The 19,862-nt window shown below is 41.2% G+C and overlaps 1 protein-coding gene across 1 annotated transcript in view; it reads left to right on the forward strand.

Moving 5' to 3' along the window:
- Positions 1–19,862, forward strand: part of Wdhd1 (WD repeat and HMG-box DNA binding protein 1) — a 43,883-nt gene that overhangs the window by 19,445 nt on the left and 4,576 nt on the right. Inside the window, exons 12-22 of the mRNA XM_028873580.2 lie at positions 507–691; positions 2,382–2,623; positions 5,780–5,917; positions 7,729–7,885; positions 13,553–13,667; positions 14,292–14,423; positions 17,087–17,304; positions 17,402–17,517; positions 17,846–17,899; positions 19,294–19,337; positions 19,639–19,809. Coding sequence (XP_028729413.1) covers positions 507–691; positions 2,382–2,623; positions 5,780–5,917; positions 7,729–7,885; positions 13,553–13,667; positions 14,292–14,423; positions 17,087–17,304; positions 17,402–17,517; positions 17,846–17,899; positions 19,294–19,337; positions 19,639–19,809 — 1,572 coding nt within the window. The remainder of the gene's footprint in view (positions 1–506; positions 692–2,381; positions 2,624–5,779; positions 5,918–7,728; positions 7,886–13,552; positions 13,668–14,291; positions 14,424–17,086; positions 17,305–17,401; positions 17,518–17,845; positions 17,900–19,293; positions 19,338–19,638; positions 19,810–19,862) is intronic.

The raw sequence follows: 19,862 nt of genomic DNA on the forward strand, positions 1-19,862 counted from the left end.
ACATACCTACACGCAGGAAACATACTCTTACACATTAAAAAGACAGACAGACAGACTAGGACCAAGTGTGAGCCTATAATGTACATAAGTGAAAAATAAACTTTCTAAATGGTAGCAATTTACATATTTATCCTATAACAAACCAGTTACTTGACCAGAAAAATAAATCTGTGGCATTTACATCTTTATTTGTGTAGAAACGCAAAGTTCGAGGTATTTGTTTTGAAGAATGTAATGGCTTGGTTAAGTGCTTTTTCAATTGTATTACTTATGTAATTCTTACCATGTTAAACACTCCATTTGCCATTTGATTCTGTGACTTTTTATAAAGGAAAGAATAATTAGTCATTGTAGCTCTCATATGACCACTGCTTCTGAAGCTATACTGAGTTAGATAAAGTGTGGTAACTCTAGGTCCAGCTTGAGTTACAGTGTTGTTAGTCAGAGCTCTTGCAATGTAGCCTTAGGAGTTGCTGTTCTTCTTACTTGATCTTACATACTCATAGGTGTGGAACTCTGTTGGGATTATTCGCTGCTATAACGATGATCAAGACAGTGCCATAGATGTGGAGTTCCACGACACCTCCATCCACCATGCAACGCACCTGCCCAATGCATTCAATTACACAATGGGAACTCTTTCCCATGAAGCAATTTTGTTGGCCTGTGAAAGCGCTGATGAGCTAGCAAGGTACATAGGGGGAATCTGGCACTGAACTGTTAGATCAAATTGTGTCTTCTACTACAGAACACCAGAAACTAGAACTGGGTGTAAACACAGTTCACCTCAGAGTGTTGTGCTCCAGTTGTCTCCTCATTTGCATCTTCTGCATGGGAAAATGATAGGATGTAATTTATAATACAGTAGAGATGAGATTATATTTTGTGTTGTTACTGCTGTTACTATTATTACTGTACCATTCATAGAACATTCAGAAAATGAAAGTTCCTTTCATTCCTTTGAAAATTCCCTTTAGAATTCTCTCAGAATTAATAGTTTTATATGTATCCTTGACATCTTTTTTGTATGAACCCTCCTTTTAAAATTTAGTTTATTGTAGTATAATTTATATACAAGAAAATGTAACCATACTTCAGGTTGATGAGTTGACAGATTTGTATATACTTGTGAGTAAGTACATACTACAGAGTATAGAATATTTTTTATTATCTGAAAATTTTCTTATTTCTTTTTTTTTTTTTTTTTTTTTTTTTGGTTTTTTGAGACAGGGTTTCTCTGTGTAGCTTTGTGCCTTTTCCTGGAACTCACTTGGTAGCCCAAGCTGGCCTCGAACTCACAGAGATCCGCCTGGCTCTGCCTCCCGAGTGCTGGGATTAAAGGCGTGCACCACCACCGCCTGGCTTCATATTTCTTAATATTAATTCAGTCCTAGTCTTGAATAACTGCTGGCCTCAGTTTTTTTTTTGTGTGTGTGTGTGTGTTTGTTTTGTTGCCATAGATGAGATTTGAAATTTTTAAAGGATGGACTAGTTTACATGGTTTGATAGGTAGACAGATATCCTTTTTGTTCTCCTTAGACATATATTACAGCTCTGTATATTTCTTTTTTATTTTAAAATTACTATTCGGAAAGTTAGTTTTTCTTCTGTTACCAAATTCAGGTGGTACCTGTATTCCAAATTCATAGAGAGAAAAGACTGGAAATACATTAACTTGTAGCAGTGTTAATAGTTTTACTGATAATACATGATTCCTTTTTCTTTCTCGCCTTTTGTTCTTTTGTTCTTTCATGGTTTTTTTTTTTTTTTTTTTTTTTTTTTTTTTTTTTTTTTATCCAGAACTATTGCTTAAAGTTTTGCTACTTTGTAATTGGCTAAAGTCTTGGTTGTTGTTTGTATATTTATGGTATAGAAATACTTCATAGCCTTTACATCCTATTTTGCATTCAGTATTTTGTAAATATGTTCTTATATCTTCAAATATCCTTAAAAAATATGAGTCAACAGATTAAACATAGATTATTTTAAGTTTATTTCATGGGTTTGGGATGTAACAGACACAGATTATTTATCACCTTTAAGGCAGTGGTTTTATGCCTGATACTAGACATGCACACACGCACACACACTACCTCATGAATTTCATGATTACTTCATTAAAATCAATTGTAGTAATAAAATAGAAAAATAAACTTTGGCATCATGATTAGTTATGTATAAAAATATCACATATAGCTGCATGCCTTTAATCCCAGTACTCGGGAGGCAGAGGCCGGTGGATCTCTGAGTTCGAACCCAGCCTCGTTTACAGAGTGAGTTCCAGGACAGTCTGGGCTGTTATATGGAGAAACCTTGTCTCAGGGAGAAAAAGAAAACCACATGTAAAACTTCAGTTGTTTCTGTCTTGTTTTATTTCTTAGCAAGCTTCACTGCCTGCACTTCAGTTCCTGGGATTCCAGCAAAGAGTGGATAGTAGACATGCCTCAGAGTGAGGATATTGAAGCCATTTGTCTCGGTCAGGGGTGGGCTGCTGCTGCTACTAGTGCCTTGCTCCTCCGGCTGTTTACTATTGGAGGTGTTCAGAAGGAAGTCTTCTGCCTTCCTGGACCCGTGGTGTCCATGGCGGGACATGGAGAACAGCTTTGCATTGTTTACCATAGAGGTGGGTTTTTCCGTGTCTTACATGATAACAGTATCTTGAGTAAAATGGAAACTATTTGAGCTATTTTTTTTAATTGTTATTGACCTCCTTTTGTTTTGATTGTATACCTCCTTTTACATTTACTTAGTATTTTCATCTCTGTAGTCTTTGAATTTAGAAAATTCTGCTGCGTTACTAAGCAAGGAAAATGAGGATGCTTCATTTATTTATAGACTGTTACAGAGGGAATTCCAAGGTAAAACCTGGTTTTTGCATGTATAAAGTGTATCTTTTGGCAGGTCCACTGTTGAGTATAAATACCTCAGAATAACCTACAACTTCTAGTGTGATGGACCAGAGCAACCATGAGTGTGGCTTTTCAGAAGCAGGGACCTCCTTTTCCTCGCTCTGTCCTTATCTCGCCCCCTGCCCTCCCTCCATGTTAACAGAGACCTTAGCGAGGTTACTGATCAAGGTTATTTGTTTTGTTTTCAACATCACTGACCACTCTTTTTCTCCTTTTGGCTCCTCCTGGTGTTGACTTTTTGCTGGAGTTAACTTCATCTTCCCTGGTATTCTCGGAAGGTCAGAGCCTTGCAGTCTGTTGACAGCGCAACTACAATAAAAATTAGATTCTCCCTAGTCGGCGGTGGTACACGCTTTTAATCCCAGCACTCAGGACACAGAGACAAGTGGAGCTCTGTGAGTTCGAGGCCAGCCTGGTCTACAGAGTGAGTTCCAGGACAGCCAAGGCTACATAGAGAGACCCTGTCTCAAAAAACAAACAAAAAATAGATTCTCTGTTGCCATTTTGTACATATGTGCAAGTGTAACTGAAATTAAGGTCTTAGGAGCGATATTTACTCTTTGATTTCACCTTTTTAAAATGTTATTTGCAACTCCAAACTGATATCATGACAAGTGTCAAAAATACAACTTAAAAGCCAGGTGTGGTGGTACACACCTTTAATCCCAGCACTTGGGAGGTAGAGGCAGATAGATTCCTGCTTTCAGGGTCACCCTAGTCTACGTAAGAGTTCCAGGTGAGTCAGAGCTCTATATCTGTCCAGGCAGTCAGACCCTGTCTCTACAAAACAAAAAAGCCACCCCAAAACAGTTTGAGAAACTACTGTAGGGGATTTTATTTAAAAATGCGGTTTTAAATATGTGTGTCCATGTCTTCTAAATTGGTATACTAGTCCTACCTCATACTTTGTCTGTGGGCATCCATATTCAGTTGCTCATTTGAAAAATGTGTGTTGTGTTTTCACTGGCCTTTCGAACTCATCTTAGCCATATAAGTGAAACCTTTACAATTTTTCTTCCAAACGTTCTGTTTGAGCAGTTTGGTCACCTCGGTAATTAGCATGTTAACAGTTCATATTAACAAACGCTCGTTCGAGGCCAGCCTGGGCTACCAAGTGAGTCCCAGGAAAGGCGCAAAGCTACACAGAGAAACCCTGTCTCGAAAAACCAAAAAAAAAAAAAAAAAAACGCTCAAGCCACATAAACTCCTTCAGTATGGTCAGAACCTGTTTTGATCTGTGGACTAGCCCATTCCAAGTCTGTCTCATTTCATAAACTGACACCCACATGTCATGCTGCATTGCTGGTCATGGTCGCCCCCACTAGTCTTTGAGCTCTTAACGCTGGCATGTTAGTCTGTTTGCTGCATAGCTGCCTGGGTGATCTTTCAAAAGCATAGCTCGCCTCCCTTTTCTACTTACGTTTCTCTAGCTTCCTTTCATTTTTATAGTTGCAACCAAACTACTTGCCAGAACAAGGCTTTTCCTGGTCCTGCATGATCTGAACTTCATCTGTTTCTTCAGCCTCCTGCCTTTCCATTGTCTCTCAGGCTGCTGTGGTCATGCAGGCCACTCTGTTCTGTGAACTCTTCATCCTTATTTCTGTCTTAGGACCTTTCCAGTCCCTGTTCCTGTGTCACTGTAACCAGTTTTTAAACGTGAGCCCATATGAGGTTATATAACTGAATGGCAGTCACCAAAAAATTTAGCAATGGTAAAAGGCTTCTAAATGCAACCATAAATTAATTCAAAGCGTGCAGTAAGTCTGTAGTGTTCGTATAAGGCTTGTCTTTGTTGGTGTGACTTCACTGGGTTCAGAATGCCCAATATGCACTCGGAACTGTGCCTGCCATCCCACCACCTGAAGCACCTTGACTAAAATGTATATGTTATGAGTTCAGTGTGTTTGCTGTCCATGGGAAGTTTTCTACTCTTATAGAAACATAATGGTTTAATTACTGGAAACAAAGACAATATTTTCCTACCATCATTCCTCAAATAAGTATCTTTGGATTGGACTGTGTCAGGATGCTTGATTGTAAAGCTTGCTATTTTAGTCTCATAAAAAATGGTGAATGAAGCTGGGCACTAGTGGCGCACGCCTTTGATCTCAGCACTCAGGAGGCAGAGGCAGGTAGATCTCTGTGAGTCAAGGCCAGCCCGGTCTGGTAAATGAGTTTTGGATTGGGATTAAGACAGAGTATCCAGCCATTTCTGAATTGCCCTGTTTAGTTTCTTTTCCTGTTGCTGTGATAAAGTACCTGTGTGAGACAGTGGTGGTACAGCCTTTAATCCCAGCACTCGGGAGGCAAAGGCAGGTCAATCTCTGAGTTCGAGGCCAACCTGGTCTACAGAGAGAGTCCCAGGACAGCCAGGGCTACACAGAGAAACGCTGTCTTGAAAAACCAATAATAATGGTGATAATGATGATAATAATAGTAGAAAGTACGGGATATAACCAGCTTGAGGAAGAAGGGCTTACTCTGGCACAGTCCATCATGGTGAGGATGTAAAGGCAATCATCCTTATTAAATTAGCTGGTCACATTCCATCCACAGTCAAGAAGCAGGAAGTGGTGAACACCTGTTGCTCACTTCCCTTTCTACATTTATATAGTCCAAGATCGTGACAAGGAAATGGTGTCGGTTATGGCCTCCACAAATGTTCCTGAGTGAATGAATAACTGCTTTCTACAAATAGTCAGTGTAGTATATTAATCTGTTTCTAATGTATCAGAACGATTCTTTGTGTGGGTTAACCATAAAAACAGTGCTATTTTAAGAATGTGTCATAAAGTTAATTCCAGAATATAATTCAGACCTGATGATGGCTGAATAACCTCTGGTCCTGATCCATATATGCATTTCTCTAGGTACAGGGTTTGATGGAGATCAGTGCCTTGGCGTTCAGCTGCTCGAGTTGGGGCAAAAGAAAAAACAGGTTTTGCATGGCGACCCTCTTCCTCTTACAAGGAAATCCTACCTTGCGTGGCTGGGGTTTTCTGCTGAAGGCAAGATAATTTTCTTTCTTTATAATAAAAACATATTTCAAGAAGGAAATAATTTTATTATTTTCGTCTTTATTTAAAAATACTGTTTATATTTAAGTTTTTAAATTTTACTATGACATGGAAACTGCAGTTGTTATGCAGAATAGTGATTGTTCTCTTCATGAGAATTCTGGTGAGAGAGCTTACAAAGGCAGTTACGTTTGTATTGTTATGTTTATTTAATTATGTGTATGTGTGTGCCCAAGGAGTCCAGAAGAGGACATTGGATTCCCTGGAGCTGTAGTATAGGTGGTTGTGAGCTCCCTCTCTGTGTCCTGGGCCCCAGACTGTGGTCCTCTGTAAGAGCAGCCAGTGCTTTCAGCCGCTGAGCCACTTCTCCAGCCCTGGAGAACTCTATTTTCCTGGTATTTATTTATTATGTAGCAAGTAGAAGGTACAAATCATTGATAAAATTATATCTTTCCCTGTGAATTCTACTCATAAGTTAGTAAGTTTCTAAAATTGTGCTTAATCTATGTGTGGCTCTTGAACACTTGAACTGTGGCCATTCTGAATTGAGATATGCTATAAATTAGAATACTGGATTTTAAAAATTAGTGTTAAAAAAAAAGGAATATAAAAAAACTCAGAGCCAGGCAGTGGTGGCGCACGCCTTTAATCCCAGCAATCGGGAGGCAGAGGCAGGCGGATCTCTGAGTTTGAGGCCAGCCTGAGCTACCGAGTTTGTTCCAGGAAAGGCGCCAAAGCTACACAGAGAAACCCTGTTTCGAGAAACCAAAAAAAAAAAAAAAAAAAAAAACCCTCAGTAATTTATGTACATCGACTACATACGTACTAAGTCATAATATTTTGGGCATATTGGATTAAATGCTAAAATTTCTTGTTTAAAAGTACTATAATAAGATTAAAGTTACATTTGTCGGTCACATGGTATTTCTCTTGGGCAGTCCTATTACTGACCTGTTTACAGTAGGTTGTAACAGGTGCTTTGAAGAGTGCCTTATTTAAACATCTGCTAATTCTCAAGGGCTTAAATACAGCTTACTAGGAATGACCACTTCAATGACCACTGGTTTACTTGAAAACCTTGGTTCATCTTGACTGTATCAGCCATTTCTGTTGGAAGGTTATTGGTTATTTACGCTTGAATAATGCTGCCATGAGTAGCCTCCATTTCTCCAGCTTTTTCTTTTCCCAAGTGCCAACCAGGTCTAGCACCTGTGGGAAATGGTAGCCGATAACAAAAGGGGTAATTTGTACCTTCTGAGGAGGAACAGTAGGTGGGCAACAGTGATGTGTTCACTCTTTTCCTAAGAATTGCTTCCCTGGGAGCTTTTGACAGAACAGGAATAAGACCATTAAAGAAAAGAGGCATAAAACAGTGCCAAAGCATTACTTTAGAGCAAGTGCTGGTCATTGTACCATCTTTCTTAACCAGGAGACTTCAGATGATACGTGTTTAAACTTTTTAAAAAGTTGAATTGACTTGAGATAATTACTGTTATATTCCAGCAGGGGGCATAGTTTTCATTGAAACTGTTTTGTCGTTTTGGTTTTGGTTTTTTAAAATAAATTTTAGTCAGATTCAGGGTGGTTTTTTTTTTTTTTTTTTTTTTTTTTTTTTTTTTTTTTTTTTTTTTTTTTCCCAGTTGGGGCTGTGTGGTAATGAAGTTTTTCAGAAAGCAACCTTGAATTATCTCCCCCACTTTTTGCTTTTGAAATGGAAGTGGAATCCTTGGTATGTCTTTTGAAGGTTTATTTAACAGTGCATAGCTGTATTTTCAAGTGATTTCTTTGTTGTTGGTATTTAGGTACTCCTTGTTATGTGGATTCCGAAGGCTGTGTTCGCATGCTTAACAGAGGCCTTGGGAATACATGGACTCCTATATGTAACATAAGAGAACACTGCAGAGGAAAATCTGATCACTACTGGGTGGTTGGTATCCATGAAAATCCCCAGCAGCTAAGGTGGGCTATTCCACGGTGTAGAAAGTTGACTGAGATAAGATCTTGCTGTAGAACTGAGTCTGGCCTCTTCACTCAGGCAGTCCTCCCCCTGTCTCCTGAGTGCTGGGATTTACACTTGTACACTTGCCTGGCTCCACTTCTTCTTTGTATGAGACTCTCTGTGCATTTATTTGCTTTTCGTCTTCTGTCAGCTGATGAAGGGAAAATTAAAATGTGATCTATCTATATTACTGGGCTGTAGAAAGTTATAAATTGCTGATACATACTTATAATGTAAATGAACCTTGAAAACATTATGCTAAGTAAAAGAAATCAGGTTTTAAAGGACTACATATTGTTTGATTCCACTTATAAAAATATCCAGAATAGGGTATCTCCAGAGACAGAATAAGTCAACAGGAATTCCTATATTCTATTCCTGGCATCTCTAGGCAGACTATGAGACAAGACAGGAGTGTTTGTGGGGGCAGAGGGAGGAGTAGTCTACATTGTGGGGATTTGAGAAGAGAAAATACAGTCTTTTTAGACAATGCAAAAGTGAATTTAGTACCATAAAGGTTTTTAATGCTTATTTCCACGTTTGTCTAGAATCTGCAGAATTCCATTGTTGACATACTTAGTATTATAAGCTATATTAGTTGGCTGGGGATATGACTTATTGGTAATGCTTGCTTAGCATGCAGGAGGCCCTAAATGCCATCCTCTGTACAGGGGGAAATGCAATTTTAATTTTTAAAGAAAAATCTGGGCGTGATGGCACAGCACTCTGGAGGCAGAAGCTGCTGAATCTCTGAGTCTGAGGTCAATCTGGTCTTCAAAATGAGTTACAGGTCAGCCAGGGTTACTTAATGAGATCTTGTGTTTTGTTTTGAGACTACATTGATTAACTTTTAATCAGTGTTAGAATGTTTGGTTGTTCTCAGAAACTTCTTGTCTTTCTATTTCTAGAAATAAAGCTATTTAGTAGTTTGAGTTAGAGTTAAAGAATTCATATTACGTCTTAATAGGAGGTTATGGTTTGAACCCATGAGGAATTTTGCTGGCCTCTCTAGTGCTTACTAAAGTTAAGATGACTCATTTTGTTTCATCTTATTATTTGAGACAGTGTCCAACATGTAGACCAGGCTGGCCTAGAACTCAGAGAGCCACCTGTTTTGCCTCTGAAGTGCCAGGATTAAAGATGTGCTGTTCACAACTGTAGCTCTAGCTCCAGGGGATCCAGTACAGTCTTCTAGCCTCCTGGGACACCTTATATACTTGCACAAAGCCACACTCGGCCATACTTATAATTAAGAATAACAAAATTTAATTTAAAAATTATTTTGGTTTTTTTGAAATTGATTCTCATGTAGCCCAAACTGGGCTCAGCTCACCATATAATCACAAATAGCCTTGAACTCCTGCTTTCCACTCTCCTGAGTGCTAGAATTGCAGGTCTGTTCTATCACATTTAGGATAGCCTTACAGTACAGTGCACATTTGAAACCCTGAGATGCTAAGAAGTCTGCTTATGGGGGCTGGAAAAGTGGCTTCCCAATTGAGAGCTCTTGGTGCTCTTACAGAGAACATGGATTTGATTCCCAGTACTCACTCATGGTGGCTCACAACCATGCATAACTCCAGTTCCAGGGGACCCCTCTTCTGAACTCTATGGGCACTGGGTATGAATGTGGTACACATAGTACTCATACACACAAAATAAACACATCTTTAAAAAAAAAAATTAAGCTGGCTAGTGGTGGTGCACACCTTTAATCCCAACAGTTAAGAGTCTGCTTGTGAAGAATTTATTTCTGCCGGGTATGGTTGAATTGGAGAATTGGGACTAGCTCAAGGCTAGCCTGAGGTTTGTATTGTGACTGTGGTTCAAACACAGAAAGGGAAAAAAATGAAAATGTGTTTAGTTCTGTGCGTTGAGATAGGGTATTTTCATACTTTCCTTGGTCTTATTCTAAATAAACAAAGATTTTTTTTTTCAGAGGTTGGAAAGTGCTACTCAGTCACTGCTGCTGCTGTTTCCTCCTCCTCCTCTTCCTCCTCCTCCTTTTTTTGAGAGCTTCTTAAGGATTTGAGCCTGGCTGGCTTCAGCGAGAGGATAACTGTGTACCACGGTGCCTGTCTGCTCGTTCATTTACACTAATTTAGAGATGATTGTTTTCCTTTGTATGGTAGAGATAACTAAAGACCAGGGAAGAGACCCTACGCTTTCTTCAGTAGTCTACTGCTGTGTTTAATGAAACTTACCGTCCTTGCTATCAGGAAAGTTATTTAAAATTTCTCAAGGCTTCGGTTTGCTCTTGGTGTTTGTGGTAAAGATAGTGTGGGCTTTGTTACTCAGAAAGTCAGTGTGGTATCGTTCAAGGTCTATTGTTGTTTTATTACTCTTTGGGGGGCCCGCCACCCAGCTCCCAAATAAATCACACATGGAGGCTTATTCTTAATTATTCTTAATTATTAATTCTTAATTATTCTTAATTATTCTTAATTACTTAGCTTGCTCAGTTTCTAGCCAGCTTTCCTTAACCTTAATTATCCTGACTATCTTTTGTCTCTGGGCTTTTCCTGTTCTCTTATTTCTGTAAATCTTACTCCGTGGCTGGCTGTATAGTTGGGTGGCCTGCCCTGATGTCCTCCTACTTATCTGGCTCCTGGATCTTTTTCCTCTATATAATCTCTCTGCACACCAGCCCCGCCTATCCTTTCTCTTGCCTCTATTGGCCGTTCAGCTCTTATAGACCATCAGGTGTTTTAGACAGGCACAGTAACACAGCTTCACAGAGTTCAACAAATGCAACATGAACAGAAGTGGCACACCTTCAAATATTCTACTTCAAGGTCCACAGCTCAGTCTCTGAGTCATGCTGCCTGATGCGCAGCCAGGTCGTACCGTTTAGACTTCGTGCCTTTTCCTCAGCTCTTGCACAGAAAGTACCCATCTCAGAACTGCTGGGAAGGTGAAATGATTTTGTAAGTAGAGTATACATAGACGGTCCATGTCACCAAGTGAGTAGTGTCCATTGAAGGTTAGCTGATAAAAATTAGGGGTTTTGTTTGAGACAGTGTAGCTCTTACTTGTAGTCCTGGCTGTCTTAGAACTCACTTTGTAGACCAGGCTAGCCTCAAACTAAACAGATCCACCTGCCTCTGCCTCCAAGTGCTGGGATTAAAGAGGCATGTGCCATTGTGTCCAAATTCTTTCCATTCTTGGTCACAGGTATTTTGCTTTGTGGTACATGGTTAATAATATTTGTTTCTTTACTATTTTGTTTTGATGATGGGGTTGGAGAGGCAGTGCTTGAGTCTGAATGAAGGGCCTCACAAATGCTAGGCAGGTTTTAAGATTATCTAAGACTATCTCTACCTCCTATCACTTTAAATGTGTGTTTTGTTTTGTTTTTTTTTTTTTCAAGACAGGGTTTCTCTGTGTAGCTTTGCACCTTTCCTGGAACTTGCTTTGGAGACCAGGCTGGCCTCAAACTCACAGAGATTCTCCTGCCTCTGCCTCCCGAGTGCTGGGATTAAAGGCATGCACCACCACTGCCCAGCTAAATGTGTTTCTTAACACAATTTAGGGAGTACAGTTTGTTAAAAATAGTTAAATAAGGGCTGGAAGTACAGTTTAATGGGAGAGGCCCCAGTTTCAATCCCAGAACTTTAAAGTTAATTAATTGATTAATTTGTGAGTTCAAAACACCTTCCTTTAAGTATGAATTTAAAAATAATTGCTGTAGTAGAGATAACATCTATACTTGTTTGTGGGGAGAAACCTACAGGTTCTCTCTGTATAGCCCTGACTGACCTGCAACAGAGACCTGCCTGCCTCTGCCTCCTGAGTGCTGGGTTGAAGGTGTGCACCACCACACCCAGCTCACTTGTACTTCTTTTGAACTGAACTTCTGTTTAGCAAAACTGCTATCATTGTTGCCTCCAAAGAATGTTTTCATGATTACTAGTGATTAATACATAACTGGGGTTAATTTATCTGTGCTATTTTCTGTGAGCAAAGAGCAGCCTTCTTCCCTTTGCTCTTTTGTTTTTAAAAAGACAAACCTCTTTAATGAACCTGCAAGTACATTGGTTTTTCTTTTCTATTGTGTATGTGTATGATGTGAGTGGGTGCATGAATGCTGTGTTGAACACGCAGAGGTATGAGGCCAGTTTGTGGGAGTGGTTTATCTCCTTGGCCCATGGTTCCTAAGGGTATGGAACTCAGGCCATCAATCTTGTCAGCAGACCCCTTTACCCACCAAGCCGTCTTGCTGGCCCGGATTCGTTTCTCTGGTTGTGTTCACTTAACAAGCGTTGGTTAGAGTCCTGGCTGCACGTACTATACTACACAAATCAAATGCCGCCTGGAAGAGGTAGGCTCGTACAGTCATGTTCCCGAATGTGTGCTTTAAAGAGGTGTGACAACGGCCCCTGAAACCCAGAAGAGAGTCTGGCCGGTCCAGAGGCTAGTGTAAAGCTTGCCTACTGCAGAGGGATAATCTGCACACTGGCCATACATAGTGTTCTGTAGCTTGACAGTTTTTCAGTTCTTCCTTTAATATAATAACAGAACAGATTCTGTGATCAGTTAGAAAGGCAGTTGAAGTAGCTTTGTCTCCTTAGTAACATAGCTCACCCTTTCACATTTCCTACTCCAAGTAGTTTAAACATGGTTTATAAGAAACGTGTTCATAATAGACAAACTCTACTAAATTAGCAGTCAAATGTTACACACACACACACACACACACACATACACACGCCTCAATTCCTCCATGAGGAAAAAGTCTTTAGTTCAAGCCTTTAAAGCTAAGAAAATAATATGATCAGTGTCCTGCTGTGATGTACAATGGCCTGGAAAGTGACTTTTAAATAAAATCCTAATCGTATCTTTTTTCTTTGTGGTGAAATCAAGGAAGTGTTTGAGTTGGGAAAGGTTAAATAAAAGACTGGTCGCTTTACAGATAGAATGTTCTTCCTGCTTGTTAGTGGCATGCATGTGTGTCCTTGTCCTCTGTGAATGCACATGCCCTGCCTTTTTCATTCACCCAAGTGGCAGACTGGTCCTTGTGACTAAGTGCATGGCAGTTTCCACAGCAGGTTTTTCACGTTTGAAGTGTTCATACTCCTATCTCACACTCTGTGCTACAATCTCTATAAAACCATAAAAGAGAAGAAAAAAAAAATAAGATTGTATGCTAAAAAAAAATTAGTTTGTGGTTTTGTTGGTGTGGTTGGTTGTTTGGTTGGTTGGTGGTTTGGTTGGTTGGTTTTTTTGTTTCCTCTGTGTTGCAGCTCTGGGTGTTCTGGAACTCTGGCTTTGTAGGCCAGGCTGGCCTTGAATTCACAGAGATCTGCGCGTGCCTCTGCCTCCTGAGTGCTGGGATTAAAGGCGTGCCGCCATGCCCGGCTCACATTGTCAAACAGTAAAGAAGAGGTTGACATTTCATGACAAAGGGGCATGTATCATGTGAACAGCATTTTTGAGTGTGGCTGCTTCTTAATTTCTCTGGTGGGCATTTAATAATACTAGGAGTAGTTATGAAACATTTGAAATCCACGGGCCTATTAGAGTAGCATTACTGTTCGTAGTTCCTAACTGCTGAAAAGATTTTATTTTAGCAGCTTTGGTCATCCTGTAGAAAGTCTTTAAGGTGGGACTTTTTTCTTCACTGACAGGTGCATCCCTTGTAAAGGGTCTCGGTTCCCTCCCACCCTTCCACGTCCCGCCGTGGCCATATTATCCTTTAAGCTTCCTTATTGTCAGACTGGGACAGAGAAAGGCCAGATGGAGGTATGCAGATGTCTTAATACTCTCAATTTGATAGTGAGTACCCGTGACACAGAAGACTTTAAGTCATCACAGCGGCCAGTGTTGAGTATTACTACACAGTGATTAAATAATGCAGTAGGGCACTGCTTGTGATCCCAGGGCCACCTGATGTGGTCATTGTCACAGCTTCCAGGGCTCACTGCAAAGGAAGTGGTTATGACTGGGAGGGCCTTACCGGGGCTAGGCCTTCCGTGGTAGGGTCAGGTAAGCCTGCTGCTCTCTGACCATAAACTCATCCTACTCTAGACCTAGCTCTGTTGTCCTAAAAGACATTTGAAGTCTTGCAGTTAGTTATTCTAGTTAGGAAACAAGTCATCTACAGGACTAGTTTACCGAGTTCTCTGAGAACTAATTAATATAAGAGATATAAATATTATGCGAATACACACATAGACACCTTTTTTTAAAAGATTGGAACATAAGGCCGAGCTATAATACCACATTGAAATTAGAGTTGTAAAATAAGCTTATATAGAAAGGAGGGTTTCAGAAAATAGTTTAAAGCTGGTATTGTAAGATGTACCTAACACTTGAGGGGTATTAAGGGGATGTTAAAGGCTTTATGTACTTTGATCCATTTTGCAGGAACAATTTTGGCATTCAGTCTTGTTTCACAACTACCTTGATTACTTGGCTGAAAATGGTTATGACTATGAGGAGAGCACTAAAAATCAGGCAGTAAAAGAGCAGCAAGAACTTTTGATGAAAATGCTTGCGGTGAGTAGAATGTGCTGAAAAAAGGAACATTTAATTATTCTGTCTTAGTTTGGGTTTATCTTGCTATGAAAGTTCACCATGACCATGGCAACTCTTATGAAGAAAACATTTAATTGGGGTGGCTCGATTACAGTTTCAGAGGTTCTGTCCATTATCATGACAGGGAACATGGAGAATGCAGGCAGATGTGGTGCTGGAGCCAAGAGTCTACATCTTGACTCAGAGGCAACAGGAAATGGACTGACTGTCACACCGAGGGAAGTTTGAGAAAAAGAGACCTCGAAGCCTACTCCCACAGTGACACACTTCCAACAGAAGTGCCCAATTAAACATGTGCCCTCCAGCCTCCTCCAACAAGGCCACACCTAGTAGTGCCACTCCCTATGAGCTTATAGGGGCCAGATTCATTTAAATTACCACATTTTCTTAGGTTGAAATCCTTTTTTTCTTTAAAACAGGGTTTGTCTGTATAGCCCTGGCTATTCTGGAACTTGCCTTGTAGACCAGTCTGGCCTCAAACTCAGAGATCCACCTGCTCTGTCTCCTGAGTGAATAAAGGCATGTGCCACCATGCCCAGCCCTAGTTAGAACTTACACACTAAATTCTACCATCTAGGGTTTATAGATTTTATCTTTTCTCTTAAAATTTCTATCTTCCTCTTGATGTTACAGTTAAAACATCTGAAATTTTTCCTGTAGCTAAGGCCATAGGTGGAGAGTGAGCTTTCCTGGAGCTGTGCCCACCCACTGTGCCCCAGGTGACTTACATGTCTGAGAGCCATTGTTGTGACTCCTGCTTGTCTACACCACAAAGTTTAGGTGTGGACTGTTCTAGATCTCCAGGGTTAGAGAGTTTTAAAAATGTCCTTGGGCATTTGGATTTCCCAGCCTTTTGTCGTAACCAGTGGCCAGGTCTGGTGCCTTGGGGTCTTCACTACATTTATTTTTGGAGCAGGGTCTCTTAGGGTTCCTTGTCCTCATTTCAGCTTTGTTTATTGAAAGGACTGTAATCCCATGTCCTCTCCACTGGATGTGTACTGTTGACCTTTGAGGGAAGTGACTGTCAGTTCATTCTAGCTCCTGCAGGAACCGCGCTGCCCTCTGAGTCACAGTTCCTCCTGATTAGAAGCGCTCCCGGGACTTGCCATACCAGCAGTCTCAGGGAGCCTCCGGTGCACGTGTAGAGCTTCTTGCTCATAGGTCAGGTGTGCAATTACAAGTGCTCCAAGACCTCTGGTGTCCTTCCCAGTGGCAAGAACTCATTTTGAGCTTGAGTTATCATGTGCTGAATTTTCAAAATTCAAACCAAAAAGAGCCTGTATTTTCTAAGATGTATTAAGTGAATGGTCCTCCTCCTCCTCTTCCTTTTTAATATTTACTTTTACTTGATGTGTACGAGCATTTGCCTGCATGTGTGTGTATGTGCCATGTGAGTGCCTGGTGGTCACAAAGGCCAGAAGATGGTGCTGGGCCCTCTGGAGCTGGAGTTCCAGAGAGTTAGGGCCAGTGTGGGGGTGTGGGGAACATAACCCGAGCCCTCTTCAGGAGCAGCAAGTGTCCTTGGAAAGAACTAGAATCGACACAGGACACCTCAAGACCAAGTTCTCATCACCAAGAGATTTAATTGTCTCAGAGGGTCAAAGGGCAAGGAAATAGAGACAAAGACAGGAGACAGAGGATGAGGGAGAAGGAAGGGAACAGGGAGAGGGGAAGGGATGTTTGCCCCAGAGAACAAGGACTGCCTCTGGGTAGAGAGGAGACAGACACGGCCCGTAGTCAAGGGGCGGTTTATAAAGGGAAAGGGGGAAACCCCGTGTTAGGATGAGCTGGCTTGTTTTGACTGGGCATGTTAATTGGGGCAGCCAAAAGGGGGCTTTTGATTGCTGGACTGCAGTACTTTGATAGCTGGACCCTGGTGGTCAGCCTCAGGAGGAGGAAGTAGCCAAACAAGGGAATGGACCTTGGTGGCTACCTTCAGGAATGTAATCTATGGTTTAGCTAGGAGGAAGGGAGGGAAAGGGGCAGGGCCTGCCGGAGCCATGTTTGCCGTGCTCGAGACTCTGGGCCCTTCCTTCGTAACCACAGAGCCATCCCTCTTGCTCCACAGCACCCTCCGCTTTATATTATAGACATAATCAATGCAGTGTTAACTTACGAGTTGTGGAGCTGTTTCTGTAGTTGAAGGTCACAGGCGTACATGAAATTTTAAGGATGTTTACTTCTCCCATCCAAATTCACTTAATAACATTTGTTTGCAAGTTCTGAGCAAAGTAATAACTAGTTTTGCTTTAATTCACCTTTTAAAATTCCCTGCCCTGTTGTGATTGGTGGTAGCTGGAGAAGCATTGGGGAGAGCTACATTTGAATTTTGAACGGCTGCCTTTTCATGCAGTTAACATCTGAAATATGTCAGGTCTCATTGAAGCTAAGCTACTGTTTGTAAATGCGTCATTTTATTCATTAAGTCGCCAAGAAATACTGCCGGTCAAGCCAACCCACCATTAATGGAAGATACTTTTCAGTTTTGCAGATGTAACATTGTGCATTATAGAAGCGATGAGATAGTTTGCCCAGAAGACTGTTTTTGGTTTTGCTAATCCTGTTGGTTTTTTGATTTTTTAAGTTTGACTTAACAGGATTTGATTTTTATTTTCCCTGATTAGCTTTCTTGTAAACTGGAACGAGAATTTCGCTGTGTGGAACTTGCCAGTCTAATGACTCAAAATGCTGTCAACTTAGCCATTAAATATGCTTCTCGCTCTCGGAAATTAATATTGGCTCAAAAACTCAGTGAACTTGCTGCAGAAAAGGCGGCTGAATTGGCAGAAACCCAGACAGAAGAAGAGGAAGAAGAGGATTTCAGAAGAAAACTGAATGCTGGGTAAAAGAACAACGGCCATTTGAATTTTCCTTCACTGTCCGGAATATGAAATGGGTCTTGCGTTTGTTCCTTAGGGAATAATACTGTTGTCCATCAGTTACAGTCACACCACTACAGAATGGAGCCAGCCACGGGCCAGAAACAAAGTTGAAGAAGACACTGAGGACAGAGAAGAGACTGTTCCAGAAGAAAAACTGGAGTCACACAACCACGGTGAGACAGGTTTTCACGTCATGAAAGATACGGAGGCTCAGCAGGTGATGGCGCTTGCCGTGCCGTGCTGGCAACCCAGGTGCCACCTCCAGAGTACACCAAAGGTAGAGCGAACTGACTCTGCAGAATTGTCTACAGAGTGCCCTCCTCCAGCAGCAGTAAATTAAATAAATGAATAAGAGGGGAAAGCTATCGAATTACTTTTCCAGTTTGGTTGGCTGAGGGAAATAGAATTCCCATATTTTTTCAAGGTATCACTGCTGTCTAGATGTTAAGTATCGAGGATGGCTTCGTCTTCCTCTCTGACATCGTATTGTTTTAATTACAGGGCAGAACTTATTCCAGAGTTCAAATTCCCCTGATATGCCAGCGCTCAAATCAGGTGAGAAATATCTGGAAACTTGGAGGGTGTAACAGTGGCCGTAATCCTGTCAGAAGGGGATAGGTACCAGACGATGTCCTCATGGAACGCTGACAGCAGACACTAGAGATGAATTCGCCAGCGAGGGAGGAGTGGATGGGAGCAGGGACAGAGGAAACACTGTGTGTGAAGACTGCAGCAGAATACAGGAGGAAAAGAGCAGTTAGTTCAGTCGGGCCTCAGAGGGATAGACAGCAGGCAGATGGTAAAGATGTTCCAGACTGTGGTAAAAACCACAGGAGGCTGGTAAGTTCTAAGCAGAGGCTGCTGTAGGTTCTAAGCAGAACCTAACCACACGTGATACTGAGGAGGAATGGACCTAAGACTATCCAAGTGAGACCGAACAGCTGGGCTTGGGCTAGAGCAGTGGTAGTAGAAAGAACAGGTAGCGTTGTTGAGGTGTTCCTAAGGTGCAAGACGGTTCCAAGGGAAGAACAGTAGAGCATCAGAAACACGAGAGAAAAGCAAACAAGTTTAAGGGGAAGCTGATGTGTTGCCATTAGCTAAGTAGGTCATAGTTAGGCATTTGCTTCAAAAACTCTTGAAATAAATTTAAAACCATTGGCATAAGTAGAACAGTTTATACCTTGGGCACAGGTGAGCATGCGTTAGAGAGTTTTTAAAGCAAGAAGAAACAGGAGCCTCAGTTGGGGATTTCCAGCATTTAAGCATTTGGTTACCGAAGGAGGGCTGGACCTTATACCATTGTATGGAGAGGTGTACGGGCGAGGAGGAAGTGACGGCAGTAATGTCAGTGGCTTTGGAAACATTTGATAGGGTTGTAAGAGAAGGTGGTAGTTGAAGGTGTAAAGAGCGTTTTTGAGAGAGGCAAATGAAAGGGGGTAAATGTCAGAAGACGGGAGGCATCAGTAGGTTGTTTCCTTGACGGGTGGGCGTGGGTGTCCGCATTCAAGGGATTATTCACCTTAACACCATGTTGCATGGCCACCAGAGATAAGGGATCTACACACTGGTGTGTTTTATAGCAGCAAATTGGGACAGTTCCCATCTAACGTTAGTTTGTCTCAGAAGAAGGAAAGAGGTCATCTGTATTTGTTAATTGTTTTAAAGTTACATGGGGGCCGGGTGTGGCAGTGCACACCTTTGATACTAGCACTAGAGAGGCAGAGGCAGTGGAGATTGATATTAAGTTTGAGGCCAGCCTAGTTTATTTACATAGTAGTTCCTGGACAGTCACACCGACTTAGTGAAACTCTGTCTCAAAAAAAAAAAAAAAAGTTGTACAGTACCTTTGTTTTCATATAATACAGACTAAAATATTCTATTTACTATTGTGAAAGAAGTTACCTTTTAAAAAACCAAAACCACTACTGAGAGTTTTTTTCTTGTAATAGGTGCAGTTTTCTCTAGCAGCCAAGGACGGGTAAACCCCTTCAAGGTAACCAGTGTTGTTTTCTGTTTGAATAATGTCATTAAAAGATATTTCCAAATGACCTCCTTAGACTCTGAGGGATTAAAGACAGATCCCTGAGGTCATTCCCATCTAAGCGTTCCTCTTAATTCTGAGTACTGAGTGCGCATAATTTTGAGAGGTTCTCCCTGTTTGTCTTTGGGGTGTGGTATTTGAGAGAATATGCTTCAGTCTCGATTTGGGTTGTACTCCATGGCTTCATTTCCAAAAAGGATACTACAGTGGGGCTGTTTTCTTCTTCAAGTATAATATGCTCTTTTCTCTTCAGGTGCTAGTTAATTCCAAAGAACCAGCTGTATCGATGAATTCATCACGCTCAACTAATATTTTGGACAATATGAACAAATCCTCCAGGAAGTCCACCCCTCTTAATCGAGCAGCAAATAATGAAAAATCTCCAGTTATAAAGCCTCTCATTCCCAAGCCAAAGTCTAAGCAGGTACTGCTTTGGTGGCCTTGTGCCCTCTGTGCTGGGGTAGATGAGGTGCCTGG

Source organism: Peromyscus leucopus, chromosome 9, assembly GCF_004664715.2.
Source record: "Peromyscus leucopus breed LL Stock chromosome 9, UCI_PerLeu_2.1, whole genome shotgun sequence".
Classification (NCBI taxonomy): domain Eukaryota; kingdom Metazoa; phylum Chordata; class Mammalia; order Rodentia; family Cricetidae; genus Peromyscus; species Peromyscus leucopus.